At 43.9% G+C, this 25,245-nt stretch overlaps 1 protein-coding gene across 1 annotated transcript in view; it reads right to left on the bottom strand.

Annotated features, from left to right (window-relative positions):
• Positions 1–46: 46 nt before the first annotated feature.
• The window catches only part of LOC122351650 (E3 SUMO-protein ligase RanBP2-like), a 39,604-nt gene continuing 14,405 nt past the window's right edge, over positions 47–25,245 (bottom strand). Inside the window, 21 exon segments of the mRNA XM_043248872.1 lie at positions 47–262; positions 613–1,545; positions 1,548–2,387; positions 2,390–2,671; positions 2,674–2,964; positions 2,967–4,094; positions 4,097–4,817; positions 4,908–5,002; positions 5,124–5,262; positions 6,350–6,433; positions 6,513–6,707; positions 7,218–7,349; positions 7,437–7,574; positions 7,682–7,770; positions 7,773–7,842; positions 8,101–8,224; positions 8,285–8,466; positions 9,060–9,241; positions 9,332–9,632; positions 9,711–9,906; positions 12,813–12,955. Of these exon segments, the coding sequence (XP_043104807.1) occupies positions 117–262; positions 613–1,545; positions 1,548–2,387; positions 2,390–2,671; positions 2,674–2,964; positions 2,967–4,094; positions 4,097–4,817; positions 4,908–5,002; positions 5,124–5,262; positions 6,350–6,433; positions 6,513–6,707; positions 7,218–7,349; positions 7,437–7,574; positions 7,682–7,770; positions 7,773–7,842; positions 8,101–8,224; positions 8,285–8,466; positions 9,060–9,241; positions 9,332–9,632; positions 9,711–9,906; positions 12,813–12,853 (6,309 nt within the window). The 5' untranslated portion in view covers positions 12,854–12,955 and the 3' untranslated portion in view covers positions 47–116.

Raw genomic sequence — 25,245 nt, 5'->3', positions numbered from 1 at the left:
TAATCTGTAATGGAGCACTTTAACAGCAAAAATAACATGAGTAAAGGTTAGCAGATTTCAGACCATGCAAATGTTTGGATTGAGTAATGTTGGGTTATCACAACATTCAGCCAAGGTCAGGTCTCCTGGCTCATGCCAGTCAGTGAGAGCTCTATATGCCACAGTAAATGGTGACCTGAAATACCTTGGGCTTCAAACTGGTTGGCTGATGTGCAGGTCCAAAAAGCCATAGGATTATTTTTGAAAAGCCTAAAATCCAAACCTAAAAAAATAATGCGTTTAAGTTTTGAGCCATTCTGAAGAATTTGAATCTCAGAAAGTCAATATATACATGATAAAATTATGGGCTTAAATGAGACATAGGCAACATTGTGCAAGGATGTTTTAGAGCAATAACACACAATAAGAAAGTTCTCATTCAAAAAAGGAAATAAACTATAACAGAACCTAAACCATAGATGTGTTTAGATCCAGGCTTGGTTGAAGACGCGTGATGAAGCTAACCATAATCTTTAAGTGCAGACAGGTGTTTGGAGCAAGGATGGACAGCAGTGAGCTAAAATTTTAGGAGTTTTATTCATAACTATGCATGACAGAAAATATATATCTTACTTGTTGGTATGCTGAAAGGTGTCCCAACTGATGACTGACTGGTCACTGCTGGTGCAGAGGTCTTCAGTCTCGAGGCACCTGTGTCCTCATCTTTTGAACTGGAAATCATAACTGGGGATTTCTCTTTTGATGGAGAAGGGCTTCCAAAGATCTTCTGCACAGAGTCTGACCCAAAGACAAACTTTGGAGGAGAGACCACAATCTTGGTGCTTTGAGGGGTATGATCCGGTTTTGGACTGCTTTCCTCAGAGAGTCCAGTACGTTCTTTTGTGATTTCCTCAAGTACAGCAACTGCAGCTGTGCCACAAAGCATCTCCTGGGTGGAGGCAGGTATTCTGGCAGAAAATGGGGTTAAGAGTTTGTCTTCTTCCTGTGCAGTCTTTGCCTCTTCAAAGATTTCTTTGAAAGCACTTGCAGTTTCCTGCAGTTTAAATCGAACAGCCAGCTGTTCCACCTTGCCCTGTCCTTCAGCAAAATCAAAGGCACTCCAGATCCACGCTTTCTCAGCTCCTTTCATGGGCTTGAGCTTCATATTGGAAGCAATCCAATGGTTTGCACACAGTTTGAGGACCTGGTCCCGTCTCATCACAAGTCTGACACGCTTTGTTTCATGGTTTTGCAGTATTTTAAGATCCCCTATACCTCGTTCCTTCCACTGACTAAGATCTTTATCGTAGCGGTATAGTTTAGCCCGGTGACTGAAGAGGACTTGTTCATTCTCCTCTCCTGTTGAGACTTCCACAAGATCTGGCAGTGGCACAACAGGCTCAAAGTACTGACCATCTCGCTCTTCCTCCTGCGTCACATCCTGCTCATCATCCGTACCGACAGAAGCCTGGCTCTGGTTTAGCTTAGATGGAGACTTAGAGGGACTGAGAATAGGCTGAAAGCTGAAACTAAACCCTGTGGATGATTCACCAAAGCGGAATAAATTTTTGCTACTGGATCAGGCTGGGAAGGAGTATTATCCACAGCAGAGCTAGCGTAGTCCTCATGCACTTCCTCTCTTAAATCATAATTATCCCACTCTAAAGTGGGTGCGGTGCTATCAGGGTTGAGCTTCACTACAGCTGCAGAGGTACTATGGCTTGTATCTGCATTTTCCTCATCCTTGTTTTGGTAAGTCAAGAATGATTTGAGGTCCTTAAGACCAGATTTCATTTCTTCAGCTTTCTGTATGAGCTGGGCCGTTCTGCCAGTGTTCACAAGCTTGTGAGGGGTCTGCAAAGGAATATCCAAAAGCAGTCGCTGACACTCCTCAAATTTTAGTTTGAATTCTTCTGCAAGCTCTGGTGTCTTGAATTTTGCTGCAAGTTGTTCTAATTTTGCATCTCCATCTGAGAAGTCACTGGCCAGCCACATCCAGGCTCGATCCGAGCCAGAGAGGGGCTTTAAGTTCATTGTGGTTGTTATCCAATGATTAGCACACACTTTCAACACTTGCTCTCTCCTCATAAGAATTCGCAGTCTCCCGTTCTGGTTATTCTTGAGAAGCTTAAGGTTGCCGACTCCTCTTTCCTTCCATTGGTTTGTTTCTGTATCAAATCTGAAGAGCTTGACACGCTGTGAATACAAGATTTTTTCATCTTCTTCGCCTGTAACAAGGTCAACCTTCTCTGGCATCTGAACAACAGGTTCAAACTGAATATCGTCATTCTCCTCAGTTTTGTACATGTCATCATCTTGATCACCAGAGATGTCAGTCTTGGGCCCAGAATTAAACCCGGTAAAGAGCTGCTGGCCAGCCCCATCAAAGCCTTTGAAAGTGGGATCTTTTGGCCAAACTGAAAACTTCCTTGTGACTTTGCCAAGTCAGCAAAACTACAGGAGTCAGGCTTACCAGTAAAGAGGGGATTATTATCATGACTATCAGTATCTACAGACTGATCTGAGGAACTTGGGGCTGCCTCTTTTTCTTTCTCTTTGTGAAGCTCAGCAATATTTTTGAGAAGGTCAGAAGCAGACCCATTTTGGGACTGTTCATCTGATGGTTTTGCCTCAGAATCTGCAATGCCAAACTTAAATCCGCCAACAGGTGCAGACATGGAAAATGAAAACTAGAACTGCCTGATGACTTTTCAGCATCAGTTGTGGAGGACTCAAACTTAAAGCCTTCTGAAGAAACTTTTTCCTTACTTGTGCCGAACTTAAAAGCAGTGCCTGCATTGAAATTGGCATTAAATCCTGTCGCAGCAGGTTGGCTACTAGAACTACCAAAACTGAAGCTAAAAGAGGAACTCGATGCAGAAGAGGTCTTGTTTTTCGTATTTGGGTTTGCTGTCTGACATGAAACACAATGGCTAGATGAGCTTTCGTTTCTTACCAGGCAAGTGTCACAATCCCACTGTCCATCTTTTTAGCAAACATGGCAGCTAGCCCACCTTGTGGTGTTGCATTAGATTTTACAGTGCTGCAGGGGGCTTTGCACGCAACACATTCAGTTTCTGAGGCATCATTCCTCACGAGGCAGGACTCACAGTCCCACTGACCCTCTTTCTTGGCAAACTGAGCACCAAATCCAGTGCCAAATGGGACTGCTGGAGCTGTTGATACTTTCTCTTGTTGTGGTGCATCAGCCTGAACTGTTTTCTTTTCAGCCTGAGGTCCAAAGCCAGCAGATGTCCCAACAGCATCCTTAAATCCAAACTTAAAAGAAACTGGTATTTGAGATCCAAACGTGAAGCCCTTCGAGCTGACATCAGTGCTGGTGGAGTTCTTAGCTGAATCTCCAGAGAGTCCAAATGAAAACAATTTGGCAGGAGGAGCCATAGGACCAGAGCCTTTGGGTTCCTCTACAGGTTTGACCGGTGCTGTAGAAGGAGCTGCACTGCTGCAGGCCACACACACTGCAGACGTGGGAGTGTTTCTTACACAGCACACCTCACAGTCCCATTCACCCTCCTTCTTGGAAAACAGGGCTTTGAGATCCACTTCTTTGGATGAAACCTGAGGCTGTGGAGTTTCACTTTTCTTTTCAGTTTGCGGTTCTTGTAGGGATTCCAAAAGGAACTTTTGAGCTTCCTCAAATTGAACTTTAAACAGTGCCGCCTCGTCTGACGTTTTAAAACGAATGGCCAACTGCTCCGTTTTTGGCATTTCATCTGCATAGTCCATAGCGTACCACACCCAGGATTTGTCCGATCCAGCATTTGGTTTGAGGGCCATGTCGGCAGTGATATAGTGATTTGCGCAGATTTTCAGAACCTGTTCCCTCCTCATCAACAGACGAACTTTCCCAGAGGTTTTGTGTTTAAGGATTTTTATACTACCAATGCCCCTCTCTTTCCACTCTTTAGTCTCTGAGTCAAATCGGAAGAGTTTTGCTCTCTTACAGAACATCTCCTCTTCCTCCTCCTCACCAGTTTTCACATCGACTTTATCAGGTAGAGGGACAATAGGCTCAAAATGAGGCCCATCCTCGTCCTCCTCCACGTGGGTGCTATCATTGTCACTTTCCCCACTTTTCTCTTCCCGAGCCTCTGAATTCCTGATATCGGCTTGGTTCCACTTGTAAAGCCAAATCTTTGGTCAGCGTTGCCAAAAATACTCATCTTGTTCTGAGCACCATCAGTGAATGAAAATCCTGCTGCAGTTTTACTGCCAAAGGTAAAGACTCCGCTCTGGCTAGACTGCTGATCTTGGGTCTGATGTTTTGGTTCTGACAGAACCTCTGCTTTGGGAGGAATATCTGATGTCAGAAGACCCAAGAGGCTTTCGCTATGTTTCACCTGAGCAGAGGAGAAGGTGAAATCACCATCATTGGACTTGAAATTGGAGTTGAACTTGAATGCAGTTGTTGCTGTTGCCGTTGTTGTTGGAACAGCAGCTACTCCTCCAAAGTTGGGAACCTTAGCAGGTTCACCTGTAAACTGAGAGCCAAAATTGATCTTGGGGTCAGCAGGCTTGCTATCAGTGCTCTTGGACGGCTGTGTGGATGAAACAGCACATGGCTTAGTGAAATATCCAGGCTCTGGCAATGTTGGATTGACTGTGGGCTGAGGAACATTGTGACCGTAATAATCCTCACTGTACGGGGAGAGCAATGATGTAGCTGGTGACTCAAACCGGATGGGAGGACCAAAGACCTGCTCTTGAGGATACATGCATGCAGGTGTTGACTGGAGAGGTGGAGTGTGTGTTGATTGTTGGTAGCCATACATATGCTGCTGTGGAGGAGGAAGACGATTCATCCCATATACTGGGCCCTGCAGAGGCAAACATACAACACTATAGATTCTCTGCCCCTTTAGTGTAAGGTAGAATATTTTGTGTTTACATGAAAATTTCTACAGTACCTTTGTCGGTGTGACATTTGCAGCAGTGCGCAGAAGATACTGCGAATTATATGCTGGAGACTGATTGTAGTACACAGATGGACCTGTAGTAGCAACTGAGACAAATAAAACGAATGGTTTAGGAATGTCTTAACTACTGTATACACAAGTGCAGATCTACTTTTGCGATTGTGTGTATATTCAAATGTTAAAAGTGAATAAGACTCATTAACTGACCAGTGAGAGGAACACCGTGGAATGTCTGTGCTGGAGGAAATGTTTCCTGAAGTCCTTCTGCAGTATAGTTGTCTCGATACATCCTATATGAGGAAGCTGTTGCATCTGAAGAATTATGGCGCAGGTCATGAACCTCATTCTATGTGAGAAAAAAATAAATAAAAATTATACACTCACAGAGACACGCACAAACACACAAAGGCATTAGGCATTTTTGGGAGAGTAGAACAAATACCCACTGCAAATAAATACGTTGAGCTGTGACATAGATGCCAGAGCAGTGCAGGCAAACCATTTAACTCAATATTCACTAATTTATGAGTTTAATGCGGCTACACTGTATGAGAATTCACCCTCACCATCCAATTCTGTGAAAAACTCCAAACCTCACTTCTAGTGACATGCAGGTTTCAGGGTTTGGACCTAATTTCAAGAATAAAAACCCTTTTCACACTGACAGAGAATGTTTGGTGGAAATGATTAAATGATTACAAATAAAACAAATAAAGACAAGTCCAGCACTTTAATTTTCCACATTCTAAACTCTGAAATCTGTCACATACAAATGAATTCAGCCATAACTTGTTAAATTACTTTACGTTTGCTAAGCAAAGTAGGACACTAATTATATTAATCCAAGATCAAAATGGCAAGATGCAACAGATGTTTGCTTTTGTTACATTTAAATGGACATTGTTTAAACTTTTGCAACTAGAAAAATGCAATGTTAAGTTAATAATAAATAATAGTTTTGTTGGACTCTGACTCAACTTGGTTGATTTAGGTGGACACAAACCCAACACTAATTATTATACATATCACACATCTGTTGAGCACAAGAATGCACCAGCCAATTGGAGACGTTTAAATTCATCAACCGTTTAATGCAGTGTACTTTTGCTTACACAGACATGAGGTGAAGAAGAGCCCAAGAGAGTTTATTAGCTTCAGTATTCACTCATAATGAGAGTTCTGGCATGAGAACGATCACTCATTGAGTCAGTGCTTCAGCGATTTTGAAGGAAGTGTTTTTAATATATCTGTCCTAGAAATGTCATCATGAGTCTAACATCCAATAAGCACTAGTCCGTAGGTGGAGAACGAATAAAGAATTAGCTTCCTTATTAAAAGCACTAACAAAACAAAAAAGGTAAAAAAAAGGTGAATAAAAAGCAAAAGCAAAAAAACTGACTGATTGTTCTGCACACTGTAGATTTTAAACTGACCTTCAATGCCTCGACCTGCTGGCATAACATCTGCAGCAGAGACTTCTGGTCCTCCACCCAGTGAGGAGGTGTTTTGGGGGAGAACTGAAGGAGGGAGACAGAGACAATCAGAAACAGTAAACAGCATGCAGGGTTTGAGCAGAAACAGCAGAACCTAACGTACCACAGATCTTTTAGACGGTGAGGTGACACTCTTGGATGGCGAAGGAGTGGAGAATTTAACATGGCCTTCAGCGGGCTGACCGGGGCTGGATGTCACAGGATAGTCCACCTGATCTTCCTCCACCTCACCAACATCTTCAAGCTGCTGGTTGACCTCATTCAACAAATCCATCACCTCCTCCATAGATACAGGTAACTTCACAAAAACACATACAGACATGCCAGCAGTTTTCACAATATTATTATACTACAACATATAAAAAACAACAGCCTTCATCTCAAAAAGACGGTTTTCTCACTCTAGTTGAGCATCACGAGCATTTCTAGTGAAGGTCTTTTGAGTTTAAAGCTCCTTCTGGAATCATCTTTCCTAATCTTTAAGATCAGTTTATTATCTTTGTTGTTTTACGGTATTTTTGTATGATTTTTAATATGTTATGTTATTGTAATATTTGGTTTCTGGACCCCCTTCAAAATTAGATGTTACATCTAAATGGGCTATCCATTCAATACATTCAAATTTAAACAATGCTGGAAATGCAGGTTTTTGTAAAATGCAAATCACTGCTTTGCATGAATTGCTTTGTACACAGAGGTTAGAGGTAAAAAGGTTTGTTTGTGTGGGGAGATTGCTTGTTTGTTCTTATGACACCTAAATATATTGGTATAAAAAAGCAGCACAGAGACCAAACAAGGAAATAAATACCTTCTCCATATCGTCTGCATTGGCCTGATAAAGCTTGGTCAAGTATTTCCTGAACTTCTGGAGGAAGTTGGCGCACCTGCCCTGAGTCTCCTCGAGTCCGTTTCCTGCTTCCTCTGACAGTCTCTGATAGATCTGTGGATCAACACACGTGTCACATCAACAGCTGTCAGACGGAGATGTGAATGAGCACAAGCTGAGTCAGTGTAGCTGCACCGTTACCTTTGCCAGATGCCAGTTAGACGAGACGCTGTTGAGCTGCTCCAGCTTCGCGATGGCCTCCTCGGTGTTGCCTTCGATGTCAAGGAGTGTGGCGAAGCTTATGATGGCATCTTCTTCATACACTCGCACCTGAGAAGGCTAACATCCAAAATAGCATTAAAGACGACATGATAACAGAAAACAAAGAGATCACAGCAGGAAGTTACGAACATCAAACAGCCAAAAGACTGATGTCACGGAGATACCTGTATGTCTCTGCTCTGAAAGTGCATGAACATAGGCTGGAGGGGCTCAGGAATGCTGCGTTTGTGTTTGACCTTCTCCAGCAGAGGATCACCACCTTCCAGTAGTGCACACTACGTCCAGTGTACTCCTTCTGATCGTAGTAGGAGTTCACCCGCTCAGCCTGACATGCACACACAACTTTTACATCTCAGGTAATTGTTTTAATCTCCAGTAAAAGTGTTTTAAACAGGTTTGGATATTTGTATTGGAAAGCAAGTCAAAACCACTGATGAAGCAGTGCATGCAAACGAATAAAGACTTTCTTAAAAATAGAGAAACTGTTGCAGAAACGTGCGGCTGATTCTTTCAAGAGAGTGCTGAAGTGTGAATCACATGACAGGAAGTGTACGACATCAGGTGACTGCTCATCAGGAAGTACCGTGTCACTGAGATGTTTAGCCCAGTGTATGAGCAGAGCCGGCTGAAGGCCATGTTTCTCTCTGGCGTGCAGCGTGCCCAAACCGTGCTGAACGACCAGACGCAGTTTAGCAGATGTCCCGGGCCTGAGAGAGACACAGTCAGGAACACATCTCTCACACACACACACAAATGGAGTCACTCACTGCGCTCTCTTGTGAATCAGGCTGTAGACGGCATCCCACCACTCTCTCTGTCTGTCAGACGACAGCAGCTTGATGATGTGCAGCGGCAGACAGCGCGGCTCGTACAGCTGAGAGCAAGACTCCATCTTTGCCCTCTCCTGCACCTGTGTCTGACAGCAGAACACCACGCCACACAAGAACACCTGCGACACACACAATCAACAGTCATCTACACCACAGCTCAGAGTCATGTGTCCACTGGCGTCCTCGTGCAGTCGGGGTGTAGCACAGGTTACTCTAAATAAGTTTAGATTTTGGCCTCCAATGCTAAGAAAATACAATAATCCAGTTAAAATAATCGGTGCGCCCGATTCCTGTTTTAGCTTCTCCATAAATTGATCCTTTCTAAAATGGCACTATAGGGTGATGTGGAGGAGATGAATTGTTGAATAGATTCTCTTTCTGTTTTATGTCTTTATAAAAGGTATTCTCAAAGCTTTGTAAAATTATGGTTGAACCCATGATGTGACGGACTGTTTTACCGTTTCTAGACCATGATCATGTAAGGATCCTTGCTGTCTACAGATGATCAGAGAGCTTCTTCATTTATGTTCTGAAGATGAACAAATATGTAATGGGTTTGGAACAAAATGAGGGTGACAGTTATGACAACAACATTTTTTTGGCTAAACTATCGCTGTATTAATTACAGTCAGATCATGTTCTAATGAACCCCGGCACCGACTGACATTCCTGTTTCACACGGACCCACATTTTCCTCTGTGGAAGAAAGTACCTCCAGGTCCAGCAGGCAGATGGATTCCGGCGTGTTGGTGTCCAGTTTGGAGGTCTCGAGTGTGAGGCGAGGGAAGAGCTGCTTGAGCCAGTCCTGCAGACTCGCACTTTGACCCATGAGCACCCACTGCAGGCCGAGCCACGCCAGCTGCTGCAGATCACCGGCATGCTGCAGCACCGCTCCTGTCACACACACACACACACACATACACACACATCACCATCTACAGCAGGCCCAGCACACACTCACTGGAGCTCCTGTCACACACTCACCACTGTCCCACTTGGCCAGATCGGCAGCTTTGGGCGCCTGTACATGGAGGACGTGAATGTCATCGCTGCAGATAAAGGAGGGCTGCTGCTGCTTCTGAGAGCCGAACAGCTGCTCAAATAGAAAACCTGGGCCACTCCGGTTCCCGAACGCCTCCACCACATCCTTCAGCAGCTGCTCCACGTCCCGGCTCAGGTTCAGCAGCATGTGGCCCGCCTGACTCTGACGATCACAGGCCAGCAGCTCCAGAGGCTCATGAGACGCCTGCTCGCTCTTCAAGCTCTTGACTTTGGGTCTCGGAGCCTGAGGGAAAAGCGGATGAGCACCTGTAAGCTGGAGGACGACACGGCACGATCGAGGGAGGAAGAGGAAGTCATGTACCTGATAGGCTACGAGATAACAGAGAGCAGACAGATGCAGCACGGTCCTCCACTGCTGTGACCCTTCCTGCGCCCTCTTCAGCAGCAGTGTCCCGGCAGACAAGTACAGGTGCGCCCTCATCTCCGTAAACACCTCCGCCAGCTCATCGGCCGTATTTGTGGCCGTGTTCTTTAGATCCTGCATTGCACAGTCGAAACTGCAGCAACAAATACACCCGCATTAGCACGTAATGAATAAAAACTTAATGCATATTAATGTGTTTAAATTAGGGATGTGTATCGGGTGCAGAAATTTATTGCACTTTTTTATTTGAATCAATCAGCATATAAACAAATAGCATGAAAAGGGCTGATATGGATGGTTTATTAATTAGCTGCATAAAGACAATGAGTTGTCCACATCAGTCAAGCTTGCATCAGCTCTTCCTGACATGTACCACTCCAGTCCCATCACCTTTAGAACAATCTATTTAAGCACACAATGCTACGTCTGTCAGAACAGACCCAATTGCAGAAGAAAAAAAGAGTTTATTAAACAAACAAGGGTTTGAGTAATAGTCCAAAAAGGTGAATTCGCTGGCAGTCGACTCAGACACAATCCCAACTGCTGAGAGGTGGAGGATGGCTCATCAAGCGGACACAATTGAATGAGACGAAGGGTGAACCAGACCCAACCGGTGGGGTGGGAAAAAGGTGGCCGGTCCAAGCAGTGACTGGGGAGCCTCACACTGTGGCCACTTCCAACATCCACCCGCTAGAGGACCGAGACAGGTACTGGCACCCGGAGGTTGTCTTGTGAGAGGAGAGTCCTGCGCCAGGTAAAAGGTGGGCTGGAGAGATGGGGCCAAAAAGGGGGGAAAACGAGAAACTAACAAACAAAAAGCCAAAAAAAACAAAAGCAGTACAGACTAAGACTAAGACTAAGACTAAGACTAAGACTAAGACTAAGACTAAGACTAAGACTAAGACTAAGACTAAGACTAAGACTAAGACTAAGACTAAGACTAAGACTAAGACTAAGACTACAGCTCAGACAAGCAAACTGGTGTTCCGCATCAGAACGAACAACATCAAACAACAGACTGACAAAGGACAGAAAACACAAGGAGATTAAGTAGGGAGGGTAATTAACAGAAATGGGGTGCAGGAGTGTGAAACAATTAGGGTTAACAAGAGGGGAGGAGTTAACAGCAAAGCACATGGCGAGCTGTCAAAACAAAGGCCATGTGCTTCAGGACAACAAAACACAAGACAAACACAACAGGCTACTGCCAATCCCTGACAACGTCTCTATTTCATGGCTTCAACTCAATGTTTCCCGCAATGAAAAATCTAATTTTAGCACAAATCTTTTTTTTACTTACCAGCCTTTCTATTTTGATAATGCTGCGGTCTCTGTTTGCAGAAGCTCGTGTCTGGCTCGCTTAGCAGACTGACCCACTGAAAGAATACTTGCTACTCTACATACCCTCAAAATGCAGGCACCTTTGGAGATGAATCACTAAGAGCTTTATGAATTAATCGAACACCAGTGACATCAACAACATCTGGCGGCAAGAAGGTCTCTACAAAACAGAAGCACTGCTCTCGATCCACCAACTCCAGAACATCCAACACTCACACAAGGTTCCAGATACTGCAAAACCAGCTTTCTTTGATTATCACAGGAACTATTCCTTCTCTAACACCAGTTCCTACTGCTCCAAGCGCAGTAGCTACAAGAAAATAATTAGTGAAAAAGTGCTTAATTATAGACCTCTCAGCCCCTCACAAGAACAAGCATGTCGCTAGCATTAATAGCCATAGTTTTATGCTACAGTTGACCATCCTATAAAATTGATCAAAATAGCTGAGAAAGGCTGGTTGGGTAAAACGGATATTGTTGACACATTTAAATTTTTGCCACTTCACTCTTCTCAGTGGTATGGCACAATGTTTTTTTCTCTGTTAGACTTGACTTTCCATCCACCCATCTTCTACCACTTATCTGGGTCCAGGTTGTGGGGGCAGCAGTCTAAGTAGGGATGTCCAGACTTCCCTCTCCCCAGACATGTCCTCCTGCTCTTCGAGGGAAACACAGAGTTCAGGATCATAGGAACATAGATCGTCTGGTAAATCGAGAGCTTCACCTTGCAGCTCAGCTCTTTCTTCACCACAACGGTCCGGCACATCGACCGCATTACTGCAGAAGCTGTACCAATCTGTCTGTCGATCTCTCGTTCCATCCTTCCCTCAATCGTGAACAAACCCCCAGGATACTTACACTCCTCCACCTTAGACAGGAACTCCCCTGGTTCCTCCTATGTGAAGGATGGAACGGGATTTATTTTTTCTATAATAACATAATTGAAACCTCTTCAATCGGATCCAAGGGATTTTATAATAACCAGTGGTTTTCTAGTGCTTGACTAAAAGAATGATCAAATCTTCCTCCTAAAACTGTCATGAACTGCGCCTCTGTGGCTCTCTCCGATGGCCACCGGAGGGAACCGTCACCCGAATACTAGCTCTCTGAACTGCATTTCCCAGAATGCTCTCATCCAGCCCTAAATACTGGTCCAGTGCTTCTAGAATTATATCCAGTGGTCATAGCCTGCATTCTTTGGAGTAAATTATGGTATTGTGACAACAAAGCAACAGTCATTAATAAGGGGTGCTCCTCAGTTCCCTTTATTGATAGATTTTTAAGCCTTCTTTATGTGGATATGTATTAATAGCAATTTTACGTTCCAGACCACCACTAGTTCACACTAGTTGGTAGTGCATCGATTGTAGCCATGCTTATGTCAACCTGCTGCCACTGGGGTCTAGCTTGCCCCAGTTAGATACAAAAAAATTGGTTTAACTTTACCTGGCATCAGTTATGTTGGGGGGATTGGCATATGGTTTGTTTTGGGGGGGACCGAAATCTGCATTCTGATACGGTTCAGTACATACTGGTTACTTAGGTACCTAGTGTGTGTGTGTGTGTGTGTGTGTGTGTGAGAGTGAGAGAGTATGTGTGTGTTAGTGTTGTGTGTGTGTAAGAGACAGTGTGTGCGTGTGTGTGAGAGAGAGAATGTGTCTTAGTGTTGTGTGTATTACTGTTGTGTGTGTGTGGTACCTCTTGAGTGCAGCGGTGCTCTCCTCACAGTCCTTCATCATTAGTGTCAGTCTCACACAGCTGCACTGAGCCAGCAGCAGCTCTTTGTAAAACTTGCGTGATGCCTGTTCGTTCGACAATACTCTTGGCTGGCGGAGATACTCCTGAAATACAGCAGAGTGAAGCAGAACACAGATCACAAGAGAGCCAGAGTATCAGGAGCATTACTTCCCACGAGCCACTGAAAACATGAAAACATACAGAACAGCACACAATCTTCTCAATCCAAGAGAATTTACTGAAAAACAAGTCATGATGTCAGAAACTCAAAAAACAAGGCTCAGATTTACAAAACATGTCTCAGGGTAAGAGATTCGGTCCATTTATTCACAGTGAGGAACTGATGATGTTTACTCTTTACGTAAACATCTGAGCCTGAGCTACCATATTTGATGAGCTCTACATGTACATGTAGAATCAAGAATTATATGTGAATTTAATATGTTGATCATATCACATGATCAGATTAAACTACTGCATTCTTATGGATTACTGTTATGATGTCTTGGCTAACAATTTGAAGCATCAAAGTTGTGCTTAAATGAAATTTGAATGGAAGGACCTCTAAAAAATTGTTTAAATACTCTCATTTTAAAGACAAAAATAAGTCTACTGGGTTGGATAGTTCACTCAAAACTAACCTTTAACCCTTTAAGACTTAATGGCATTGGTGAATTGCAACAGCTAGTGCAGTGCAAGAGTATGGTGAGCGAGTGACCTCTAGTAGTAGTAGTAGTAGTAGAAGGATGATTAGAGATGATGAATTTGGAGACATCTGCCTCAGAGAGGATGTGAATGAGTGTATGTTTGCTGCTAAAGTGTGATTGACAGATTGTGGTGTGGAAAAATGTGAAATGATTGTGTTTGTTTTATTAATGAATGGCAAAGTCATCAACTGTTAGTATATTGTTTATGTATGTATATTGTTTCCAGTACAGCCACACGAGGTGCTGCGCTAGAAACATGTAAGAGTTATTTTGCAAGAAATTATTAAGAAGTTATATTGTTTTTTTTTTTTTGTTTGTTTGTTTAAGAAGAAACTGTAACCATCCAAGTTTATTCCTCTTGAGTGAGAGAGGCCAATGAGGTATGTGTTTATCATGTTAATTGCTTTGCCGTATAAGTTATCGTGTGTTAATGTATAATTAGCCAATTAAGTGTATTTTCTTATGTGTTAAATGTGCACTTTATTCATTCGTTTGTATGTATTTCTCGTCTATTATAATGTGCAAGCACCACTTTTACGGGGGTTAATATAAGTTTTATGTATTGCTTTTCGTAGTTCTGACAGCATTGTCAGCATCTACGCTAATATTAGTCTGTTTCCCATTTTATTATTCTGTTTCTCAGTTTGTATCCAGATCAGATGGTGCATCAGAACCCAGAGATGACATTCATTGGAGACAATAAGACATGAACCCTGTGGACACACAAACACACACACACACACACAAACAAAGTCCTTTGCGCAGTCTGCCATAGACTTGAACTGGAAATTAAGTGCTGGGTGTCCAGTCAGAGGAGAACTGGCCATTTTTTTCCATTCTTTAATGGATGGGGTTTTGGTTCCTTGCTGCTGTTGCCTCTGGCTTGCTTAGTTGGGGACACTTTTTAATGATTATCATCGATTTGATTACAGAGACAGCATTTAATAAAAATCTTGTCATTATACATAACTATCACTCTGTTCTCCTTTTTGATACTGTTCAGTGCTTTAATAGAATCTGTATTGTTAAAAGCGCTATATAAAGTGATTAATTGACTGATGAAGCAGTCAATTAATTTACTGTCCTCTGACAACTCAACATATGGCCATTATTGCCAAAAATCTGGCAACAAAAGTGCTAAAAGCCTGTGTTAATTTCAGTTAACAGTTTTTTCACTGACAAAAACAAGAAAATAATTAATGACAAAAATAATTTTAAATGACAAAAACTAACAAAAATCTATTGCCATTTCCGCTATATGGAGCAGCTAGCCCAGTACAGGGGCCGACCTTAACCAAACATGCTATGCCGATACTTGGCCTGGCGTCAGACTGCTCCACAAAGTCTGACTGCCGAGGATGGCGGAGAAAGCTCCACAAGGGTTCACTGACCGAGGAACTTTACTGGAGGATGAAAAACAGCGCTCGCATCCCTGGGTGAGGGGGTATGGCGCAGTAAGCGTGACACCGGCCAGTTCCTCGTAATGGAAATTATTCTAATTGATTACATTTAATGTTTATTGTTCACTTTTAACACTGAATTGAATTAACTTCACTATTAAACTAACTTTACTTAAAGATAGATTACATATATATATATTCGTAACATCACGGTACTAGGCACGAACACAGAAACATACATTAGTGACCTGGAATATTAGTGTTATGGGAAACCTACACTGTGTGCGTGACAGAGGTTAAACCCATGTTAAAACAACCTCATGGGAGTACAGGATGCCCTATCTGTGCTAGGTACGGAGATAAACTGGAGAACAATCAGACACTGTAAGCACAGATGGGTGGCGTGACTTTGGACTATTTCAATTGGTTCGAGATGAATTTGAGCGACCTTGGAATGTATACTTTTGCCTATAAAACCTCTAATCTGTGAGCTCACTGTTATCTCTTTGCTCACAGACTTCACTGTGTGTAAACCAGATCATTTTGTTCTCTGCGCGGAGAAATAAAAGCAAGACAAAGACAAATTTGCTGGACTCTTTATTTTTCAGTCTTCACATAATTCTGAGTTGAAAATTCCATGACAATCTTGGCGACGAGGATGGGATCCGACAGCTGATCGTCCGGGACTTGAAAGGCGTTGGTAGGCTGATCACCCTAAGCCCACAAAGGGTCTTAGCCCTGTACCCCTAAACGGTTTCAGGGAAGAGGGAACTGACGTCTGAGGGCCCAGTGGACCGTCACTGCTGGATTCCTTAAAAGAACCAGGAAAACGCGTGCTGAAAACGGTGAGACTGATTTTGAGACACGAGTTTGTCTTTGTCTTAAAAAATTATTAACGGGGTATATATATATATAAATAAATTAATTTTCTTTCATCTTGGTCTGACAAAAACATAGTGGTTTGATATTCCTAGATTCACGACGCATGGCCGAGCCGCCCTATAGGTTTCACGGGTTAGTGAAAAAGGGTATTGTCTGAGTAAGTAAGCAAGCAAAAAAAAAAAAAAAAAAAAGGGCGTAAGGGACTCCGTACGAGTAAGTACAGGAGTAAGAAGACTCTGCGCGGGTTAGTGCAGAGCCACACGGCAGTGACGACTGAGTGTGAGGAAAGAGGACGCGTCCCAGGTACAGGTAAAGTCTCGGATTGCAAGTATGGGGTCTAGTAATGTCAAACCTGAAATCGATCTAGACGATTTAAACAGCCCAATTTATGTTGACATGAGAAAGAAATATGGACAGAGAATTATGGAAGTGATACCGATTTGGATCGAAGATCATGATTTTCCAAAAAGGGGCACGTTTAGTGTGACGACTCTAAACAGGGTGAAGGAAAGTTTGGAAAAGCGTGAAAGTAAACTTAGGGATGAGAAAAAGTTGAAAAACAAACAAAAAGATCTGTTTCAGAAACATAGACAATATCTGAACTATTGGCTAGAAGAGGCAGAACGCCGAGAAAAACGGCGAGCCCTGAAAGAACTGCCTCATAAAAATGTAGAGTCAGAAACAAAGAAAGTTAAAGGAACAGAGTATACTGCTCAGAAATCTTCTTCTCTCTATCCCTCTCTAGAAAACCAGTGCGCCGCGGTGGACTTTGATCTTGACTCCTGGCCTTACCCCCACCAACAAATGCCCCAGCCGCTGGCACCACCACCGCAATCGCCACCACCACAACCGCCGTCTTACTACCCTGCTGCGACGACACCCGTGGGCTTATGGAAAGGAGGACAGTTGCCCGCCTCTCTTACCGCTCCAACGGCACCTGCACCATCTCAGCCTTCTACATCCAGCGACGGAGTTCGAAAGATGAGATACTCCGTGATCGGCACGAGAACCAGATCCAGATCGCTTGAAAGACTGGCACTAGAACCGGACTGCGTGGATGAGAACGACGGTGAGGGAAACGCGACATCTTTCCCTATGATTCAGGTGGCTGGCCCACAAGGAACCACGATGGTTTTTCGACCATGGACTGAGACAGACTTGAGGCAGGTTATGACAAATCTGCCAAACCCCAGAGACTCGGGAGAAAAGTTTGTAGTGGAACTGGATGCGTTCTGTCAAGAATTCAGCCCAACGATGCTCGAACTCAAACGTCTGCTGATGATCAAGATGGGGCCGGCGGACTGGCACAAGATCCGACCAGATTTCCCCCAGGTGGACACGCGGAGAGTTCAAGCAGAGTGGGGACACGCTGAGAACGAGCCATACAGGTCAGCAGTAAAAGCTCTGGGCGGACGATTCAAGGCCCTTTTTCCTGCTAGGATTAACACCGACAAGATCAACTACTGCACACAAAGAAGGGACGAGTCAGTTGACGACTATTTTGTGCGACTGTATGAGACTTTCAACACTTATAGTGGAATGCCAGAGCCGGACATTAGAGGGGAAATTCCAAAGATGTGGGAAGCTCATTTACGCAGCCGCTTCCTGAGTGGACTGAAACCCGAAATAACGACTATCGTCAAGCAAACCTGCATCGAGTGGGAAGACGAGAAACTGAGAGGATTCAAAACATGCGTTACATGCTGAAAAGATGTTGGCGGAGAAAAGTGCGAAAAAGGCTGAAAAGGAGCTCCAGCTGCCAAACCTGACAATGTACAGAGGAGCGAATTATCGAGGCAGAGGGCGGGGAGAGGAAGAGGGCAAAGACTGTCTCAAGTTGATCCGGATGTTTGTTTTTATTGCAAAAGCCCGGACATTGGAAAAATGAGTGCCCGCTTTTGAATAGACACACGGCGGCTGCTGCGGCAAAGTCTAAACCGAAAGCAGATTGACGGCAGAGTGCGAGAGAGGAGGGGAGTTGAGAGCAAAGTCTCACGGCGACCACACTTCAGTAACAGATAAGTTTGACACACACACACCCACATCTGACACTGCGAATTGCAATGAAGAAATGCTTGCTGCGAATTGCAATGAAGAAATGCTTGCTGTCATACACGATTGCATTGCTAAATTAGAAAATGAGAAATCTTTCAGACAAAGAGAATTAGGCACATATACTCATTTGAATGACTTAGCATATCAACAAATGCCAGAGGTTAGCTTATGGATAGACGGAGTTGAAAGGGTGTTTTTAGCTGATACGGGGCCACGAGTTCAGTATTAAGGATAAATGAGTTTGCCTCTGTCCCCAAATTGAGTGGAAATTTTGCATGGACGATTTCTGCATCTGGTCATACTGTTAAAGAGAATTATACAGTCCCTCTGAGGTGTAAAGATGAGAATGGTGCAAGTTTCAGACACAGCTTCCTCCTCTCACAGCACTGTCAAAAAATCTGCTGGGGAGAGATTTGTTGTGCAAACTGGGTATTTCTCTAATATCTGGTCCAGAAGGTGTGAAAGCAGTTCAGTGCCAAATTCAAACTCTGACTGCAATCCAACATACACCACTATATGTTTATCAATGGAAATTGCAAGATGATGAATTATGCGAAAGTCTTGTCAATGGCGCTAAAGACAGAGTTTCGCCTGATTCTGATTTTATGCCATTCTCAGACTTACATTGCTCAGCACATGTGTCTCTGGCTAGAGAGACGAGTGGTTTGAACAGAAATGGTTTCCACGTATTGAGATATTGCAATTGAATTGGCTAATTTGGACAGAAAATAAATGTGCTGCTGCTGTTGCATTAACCGATGAACAGCAGGTGTTTTTTGATGTTGTGGATTCTTTTCCCCATGTGTCGTTGTCGAAAGGGAGCGACAATCGTTGGGAAGACATTGGTCCCTTTGTAAAGACGTGTATCTTTCATGAAAATTGGTTGCGGACTGCTGAGAAAAATGTTGAATATAATCCAACTCTGTCTGCATATCGAACGAATTTGACTGAGCCTGCTGCGATGGCTGAGCGCACAGTTCATGTGAGTGAAAGTGCATTACCCAATCACTGCTTCCTTACAGAAACTGAAATGGAAAGCATTCCAGCTCTCAAGGAAGTTCCAAAGACTGTTTGGGCTTCTTCTAAATATGACGTGGGGTTGATCAAGAATTGTGACCCTATTCAAATTATTCCAAAATCTGATTACAGACCATGCAAACCTCAATATCCTTTGAAAAGGGAAGCTATTGAGGGAATCAAGCCAGTTTTTGAGGCATTGAAAAGGCTGGAGTGATTGTGGAATGTGAGAACTCTCCTGTGTGCGTACACCCATCTTTCCTGTCAAAAAGATAAGAGACGCAGACCAGCCGGTTGAGTGGAGGTTTGTGCAAGACTTGCAGGCTGTAAATGATGCAGTTCAGACACAGGCTCCTATTGTTCCCAACCCGTACACACTCCTATCACAAATACCAGGTGATGCTGAATGGTTTTCGGTTGTTGATCTTTCCAATGCTTTCTTTTCTGTGCCGGTTCATAAAGACAGCCAATTTTGGTTTGCTTTCAATTTTAATGGCAAACCTTACACTTTTACTCGACTTTGTCAAGGATTCAAAAATTCGCCTGTATTGTTCGTGAGGCACTGAAGAGAAGTTTGGAAACATTACAATTGGCACCAGGGTCAGCTTTAATTCAATATGTCGATGATCTCTTAATAACAGCCAGAGATGAAGAAACTTGTACACAGGACACTGTAAAGCTGTTGAAACATTTGGCTGCTGAAGGCCACAAGGTCAGTTTGTCAAAGTTGCAGTTTGCAAAAGGAGGTGACGTTTCTAGGTCACATTATCAACAAGCAGGGAAAATCTCTAACACAAAAGAGAATAGAGGCAATTCAAAAGATTCCAAAGCCTCTGACAAAAAAACAGCTCATGTCATTTTTGGGAATGTGTTCATATTGTAGAACATTTATTCCCAACTATGCCATTGAAGAGTCACCTTTGAGCGCTTTGGCTCACGGAAGAAGGTTGCAGCCACATGACAAACTGACCTGGACTCCTGAAGCAGAGAAAGCATTTGAAAGGTTGAAAATGTTGTTACAGACATCCCCAAGTCTGGGACTTCCAGACCCTGAGAGAAATTTTGTACAAACAGTTGATGAGAAAAATGGTTTCATGTCTTCTGTTCTGTTACAGGATCACGGGGGAAAGCTGAGACCGGTGGCATATTTTTCAAGTAAACTCGACCCTGTGGCAGCAGGTCTACCAAATTGTCTGAGAGCTGTTGCAGCAGCAGAAAAAGCTATTTTAGCTTCAAGGAAATTGTGGGATATTCTGATGTAACATTACTAGTGCCACACGCTGTCTCTATGATCCTGTTGGAACAGAAAACATCTCATTTGTCAACAGCCAGATGGCTCAGATATAATACCATTCTATTGGAAATGCCAAACATCACAGTAAAACGGTGTACAGTATTGAATCCTGCCACACTGCTCCCAACCGAGCAGGATGGCGAGGAACATAATTGTATCGCTGCATTGGAACAGGTGTGCACACGCGACCAGATTTAAAAGAAACCCCCCTTGACAATGCAGATTTGGTTTTGTTTGTTGATGGTTCAGCGTCTCGAGACCCAGAAACCGGTAAAAACAGAGTAGGTTACGCAGTAACCACGCGCATGCGACATTAGTAAGCGGAGCGCTCCAGCGCATTACTCTGCGCAAGCGCCGAATTAGTAGCATTAACAGAAGCCTGTAAAATCGCAGAAGGAAAAACAGTCACCATCTACACAGATTCTCGTTATGCTTTTTCGACCTGTCATGATTTTTCGGCTCTATGGCGATGTAGGAAATTTCTAAAATCCGATGGAAAACCCATCCAAAATCATGATAAAATAGCAGCCTTGTTAGAAGCGATTTTGCTTCCAAGGTCGATTGCTATTTGCAAGTGCGTCGCGCATTCCAAGTTTAACGATTTTGTATCATTAGGAAACAAACGCGCTGATATCGCTGCGAAGAACGCAACAAAGGGAACAGAACCTTCTCTTACATGTGTAACTGTTAACGATGACGAACTAACCTTCCCTTCTAGTTCTCTTGCAGCTATGCAGGGTTTCGCAACACCAGAAGAGAAAAAACAATGGGTGAAGGCCGAGTGCAAGCTGAAAGACAACGTTTGGCTGAGCACCGAAGACAAACCTTGTTTGCCAAAACACTTTTTCCCACACTATGCCAAATTAGTGCACGGGTTAGATCACATAAGCAAAATGGGAATGTTTGACATGATCAATCAATATTGGTTTACAAAAGGATTTACTTCCTTTGCAGACAAATATTGTCAATCTTGTATGATCTGTGCCACAAATAATGTAGGAAGAGGACAACAGGTCCTTTGGCAGCACATCCACCACCAAGTCAACCTTTGATCACATAATGTTCGATTTCATTGAACTGACACCATGTGAAGGTAAGAAATTCTGCCTTGTTTTGGTTGATATGTTCTCAAAATGGGTGGAAGTCTTCCCACATCTAAGCAAAATGCTGGGGCTGTTGCAAAGGCACTAGTGTCTGAGATCGTCCCAAGATGGGGAATACCAAAAAGATTAGTAGTGATAATGGCACACCTTTTGCTAATGAGGCAATCGATCAGGTTGGGAAATTCTTGGGAATTGACATACGTAAACATACCTCCTATCATCCAGCGTCCGGGGTAGTGTTGAAAGAGAAAATGGAATTTTGAAAAATAAACTGGCAAAGTGTTGTGAGCAAACAGGTCTGTCTTGGGTCAAAGCACTTCCCATTGTGTTGATGTATATGAGAATGAGAAAAAGAGCAAAGTCTAATCTCAGCCCATTTGAAATCTTGTTTGGCAGGCCTCCATCGCTTGGAGTGGGACCGAAACCCGACCATTGCCCTCTACTGCTCTGTGTGAAGATGACATGTTGAACTATTGTAAAAATCTGTCTTCGACTCTCTCTCAGATCTCTCAACAGGTCAAGGACGCTCTACCTAAACCAGCAGAAGGATTTCTGCATGACATCAGACCTGGTGATTTTGTGGTGGTCAAGGATTTCAGAAGGAAACATTGGAAATCAAGGAGGTGGAACGGCCCGTTCCAGGTCCTGCTGATAACGCACACTGCGGTTAAGGTGGCTGAGAGGGCTACGTGGATACACGCCAGCCACTGCAAAAAGGTCCCAGCACCACCAGATGGAGACGCAGCCCAATAAACAGTGATTGACCCGCTGCCCCGTGCCAAGGGGGACGTCTGACTGACAAAGGTAAACAAACACACAGTGGTGTATGGGAGCTGAACACGCAGCAACATCACTGTGTGGGAGTGAGCTGATGTCAGTACAGGCCAACGGATGCCGAAAAGAAAAAGGATTTTTCCCATCACCATAGAAGAGCAAGGGCTCTATGGATCAGACGCTTTGTGGTGGAACACTAGATACCCGTTCACCCCGATTATATAGTCAAGCGATGATTTCCTCAGATTGAGTTTTATGTAATCTCCAGTTAATCACATGTTAAAGATGTTTATTATGTTTTTCAAACCCTTATTGTGTGATGGTGTGTTCAGAATCCATGTGAATTTACACACTTGATGTTATCGTTAAGGGATTTTATTTTATTATATTCTAATTTGACAGGTGATCAAGAATGATCAAAGGGAGGAGTGTAATGGAAATTATTCTAATTGATTACATTTAATGTTTATTGTTCACTTTTAACACTGAATTGAATTAACTTCACTATTAAACTAACTTTACTTAAAGATAGATTACATATATATATATTCGTAACATCACGGTACTAGGCACGAACACAGAAACATACATTAGTGACCTGGAATATTAGTGTTATGGGAAACCTACACTGTGTGCGTGACAGAGGTTAAACCCATGTTAAAACAACCTCATGGGAGTACAGGATGCCCTATCTGTGCTAGGTACGGGAGATAAACTGGAGAACAATCAGACACTGTAAGCACAGATGGGTGGCGTGACTTTGGACTATTTCAATTGGTTCGAGATGAATTTGAGCGACCTTGGAATGTATACTTTTGCCTATAAAACCTCTAATCTGTGAGCTCACTGTTATCTCTTTGCTCACAGACTTCACTGTGTGTAAACCAGATCATTTTGTTCTCTGCGCGGAGAAATAAAAGCAAGACAAAGACAAATTTGCTGGACTCTTTATTTTTCAGTCTTCACATAATTCTGAGTTGAAAATTCCATGACACAGGAAAGAGAGCACTACTTGAATTGTGCACTTTCGGGGGTCTTCTCTGCGAAAAGAACACCAGTTTGTGAATAGACATACAATGCACAAGCTTGCCTCATAGAGGGAACTCTAGCCTGGGTAATAGTGTTGGGTTGTGTTTGCACAACTTCTCTTGTGACTGAGCCAGAATGAGCCACTTCCCATAAGGGGCCAAGGGCGCCCTCTGCGACCTTTGAAAAGACATGCGGAGACTGACTGAGCCCGAAGGGAAGTACTTTGTACAACATGCTCATCCTTCGAATGCAAACCATAGGAATGTTCTGTGGCGAGAAAGGATAGAGATATGGAAATACGTATCCTTCAGGTCAAACCGCTGCAAACCAATCCTGGTGCTTTACACATCTGACGATGCGTTTCTATATGAGCATTCTGAGTGGAAGCTTGTGCAGGGAGGGATCGGCTTGATTGCATCCTTTGCCAGGAGGACAGCAATATCCTTGTGCAAGACAGGAGCGTTCCAGGCTGTCACTGAAGTCTCAAGAACCACATAGCCAAGAATCACATAGCCAAGCAAAAGTGTCCAGATAAGCCAAGTGAGGAAGCACACTGTCAAACCACAGACCCAAAGGCCCGGAGGATGAGGAAATTGCTATTTTTTTGAGACACTATGAGATCCTAGGAAAACCCTGAGACATTGGGAACAGAAAAAATTAAACAGAAGATTCTCTGCCTCTCTCACATCTTGAAAAAGATGCAAAACAACAGAAATTGTCATTTTAGGTGATACACACTAGGTAATTGCTGAAATGCAGGAATACTGCTGATCGTATCCTCAATGCCACCAGGGGCGAAAGGACACTGGATCACTGCTACACACTCTTCAGAGAGAGCTACAAGGCAAAATCATGCCTACCGTTTGGTAAATCGGACCATGCCGCCATCTTCCTCATGCCTGTTTACAAACAGAGGCTGAAACAGGAAGCCCCGGTACAGAGGGAGGTGTCACGCTGGTCTGACCAATCTTTGGATGACGCAGACTGGGCCATGTTCAGGCGCAGCTCTGATGACGTCAACATGTGTCACACTCTGGACTTTTGTTATTGTTTTTGTCTCGAGCCACGTGTTGTCTGTGCCCTGCCTTCCCTTGATGTGTAATTGTGTAATTGTCTCCAGCTGCGTCTTGTCAATTTAGTTAATTTCTAGTTAATTTAGTTAATTTTTAAGCCCTGTGTTTTCGTGTGCACCTGGTCGGATTATCAAAGTTACAACGTTACAGTGTTCAGTGTTTAAATGTTACAGAGTTACAATGTTAGCAATGTTACTCTGTTTTGTTCCCGAGCTCCTCTACGTGTGATTTTTGGTTTGTCCTGCCTTTTGTATATATTTGCCAGTTTTTTTTTGGAATTAAATCTCTAAGTTTTTGTATCTCGAGTCCCGAGCGTTCTCTCTCCCGAGTCCTTCCCGAGAAAACCGCGAAATCGTGACAGGATAATCCGACCATAAAAAGTAAAGCGCCCTTTTTGTTTTTTTTTTTTTTTTGGGTTTGTTTTTCATGGATTCCCCCTACAACGACCCAAATTTCCTCATCCTCCTGCTGGAGCAGGAGGATCGCTCTCTCGAGGGCTATACTAAGGACTTCCTCGCCCTCGCGAACTACTCGCGCTTCCCGGACGGCTTTTTGTGCTCGATTCACTTCCGCGGACTGAACACCACCACACGAGCAAAGCTGTCCGGGGACGGCCCTCGAGAGAGCGTCGCCGCGTACATCGAGTGGGTGCTGGTGTCCTGCGACTCGCCGATAACGGTTGCGCTGGAGGACAACGACACCAGCCCCACTCCAGATCCAGAACCCAGCCCATCATCTCCCCGCGTCGCAGAGGCCAGGCCTGTGCCCACGGAGGGCGCAATCGCTGAGTCTGGGACGACCACGGAACCATCGCTGAGGAGAGCGACAGAGCCGTGGAGCGCCACCGGACCCAAGCCGATTGCGACAGACCAGGTGCGTGAGCGGGCATCAGAGCTTGCCGCGGTGGAGACAGCCGACAGCGAGAGCGCGGAGTGGAGCTCCGCCCACTGCAGATCGGCTGAGGATGAGCTGATCATCCAACTGGGGCTGCTGGATCTACAAGAGGAACTGGATGATGTGAACTTAGACTGGGCACCTCCCGTGTATCCTGAGTCGCTGG

Source organism: Puntigrus tetrazona, chromosome 9, assembly GCF_018831695.1.
Source record: "Puntigrus tetrazona isolate hp1 chromosome 9, ASM1883169v1, whole genome shotgun sequence".
NCBI classification, from domain to species: Eukaryota; Metazoa; Chordata; class Actinopteri; order Cypriniformes; family Cyprinidae; genus Puntigrus; species Puntigrus tetrazona.
This window is presented reverse-complemented; position numbering and strand designations above follow the sequence as displayed.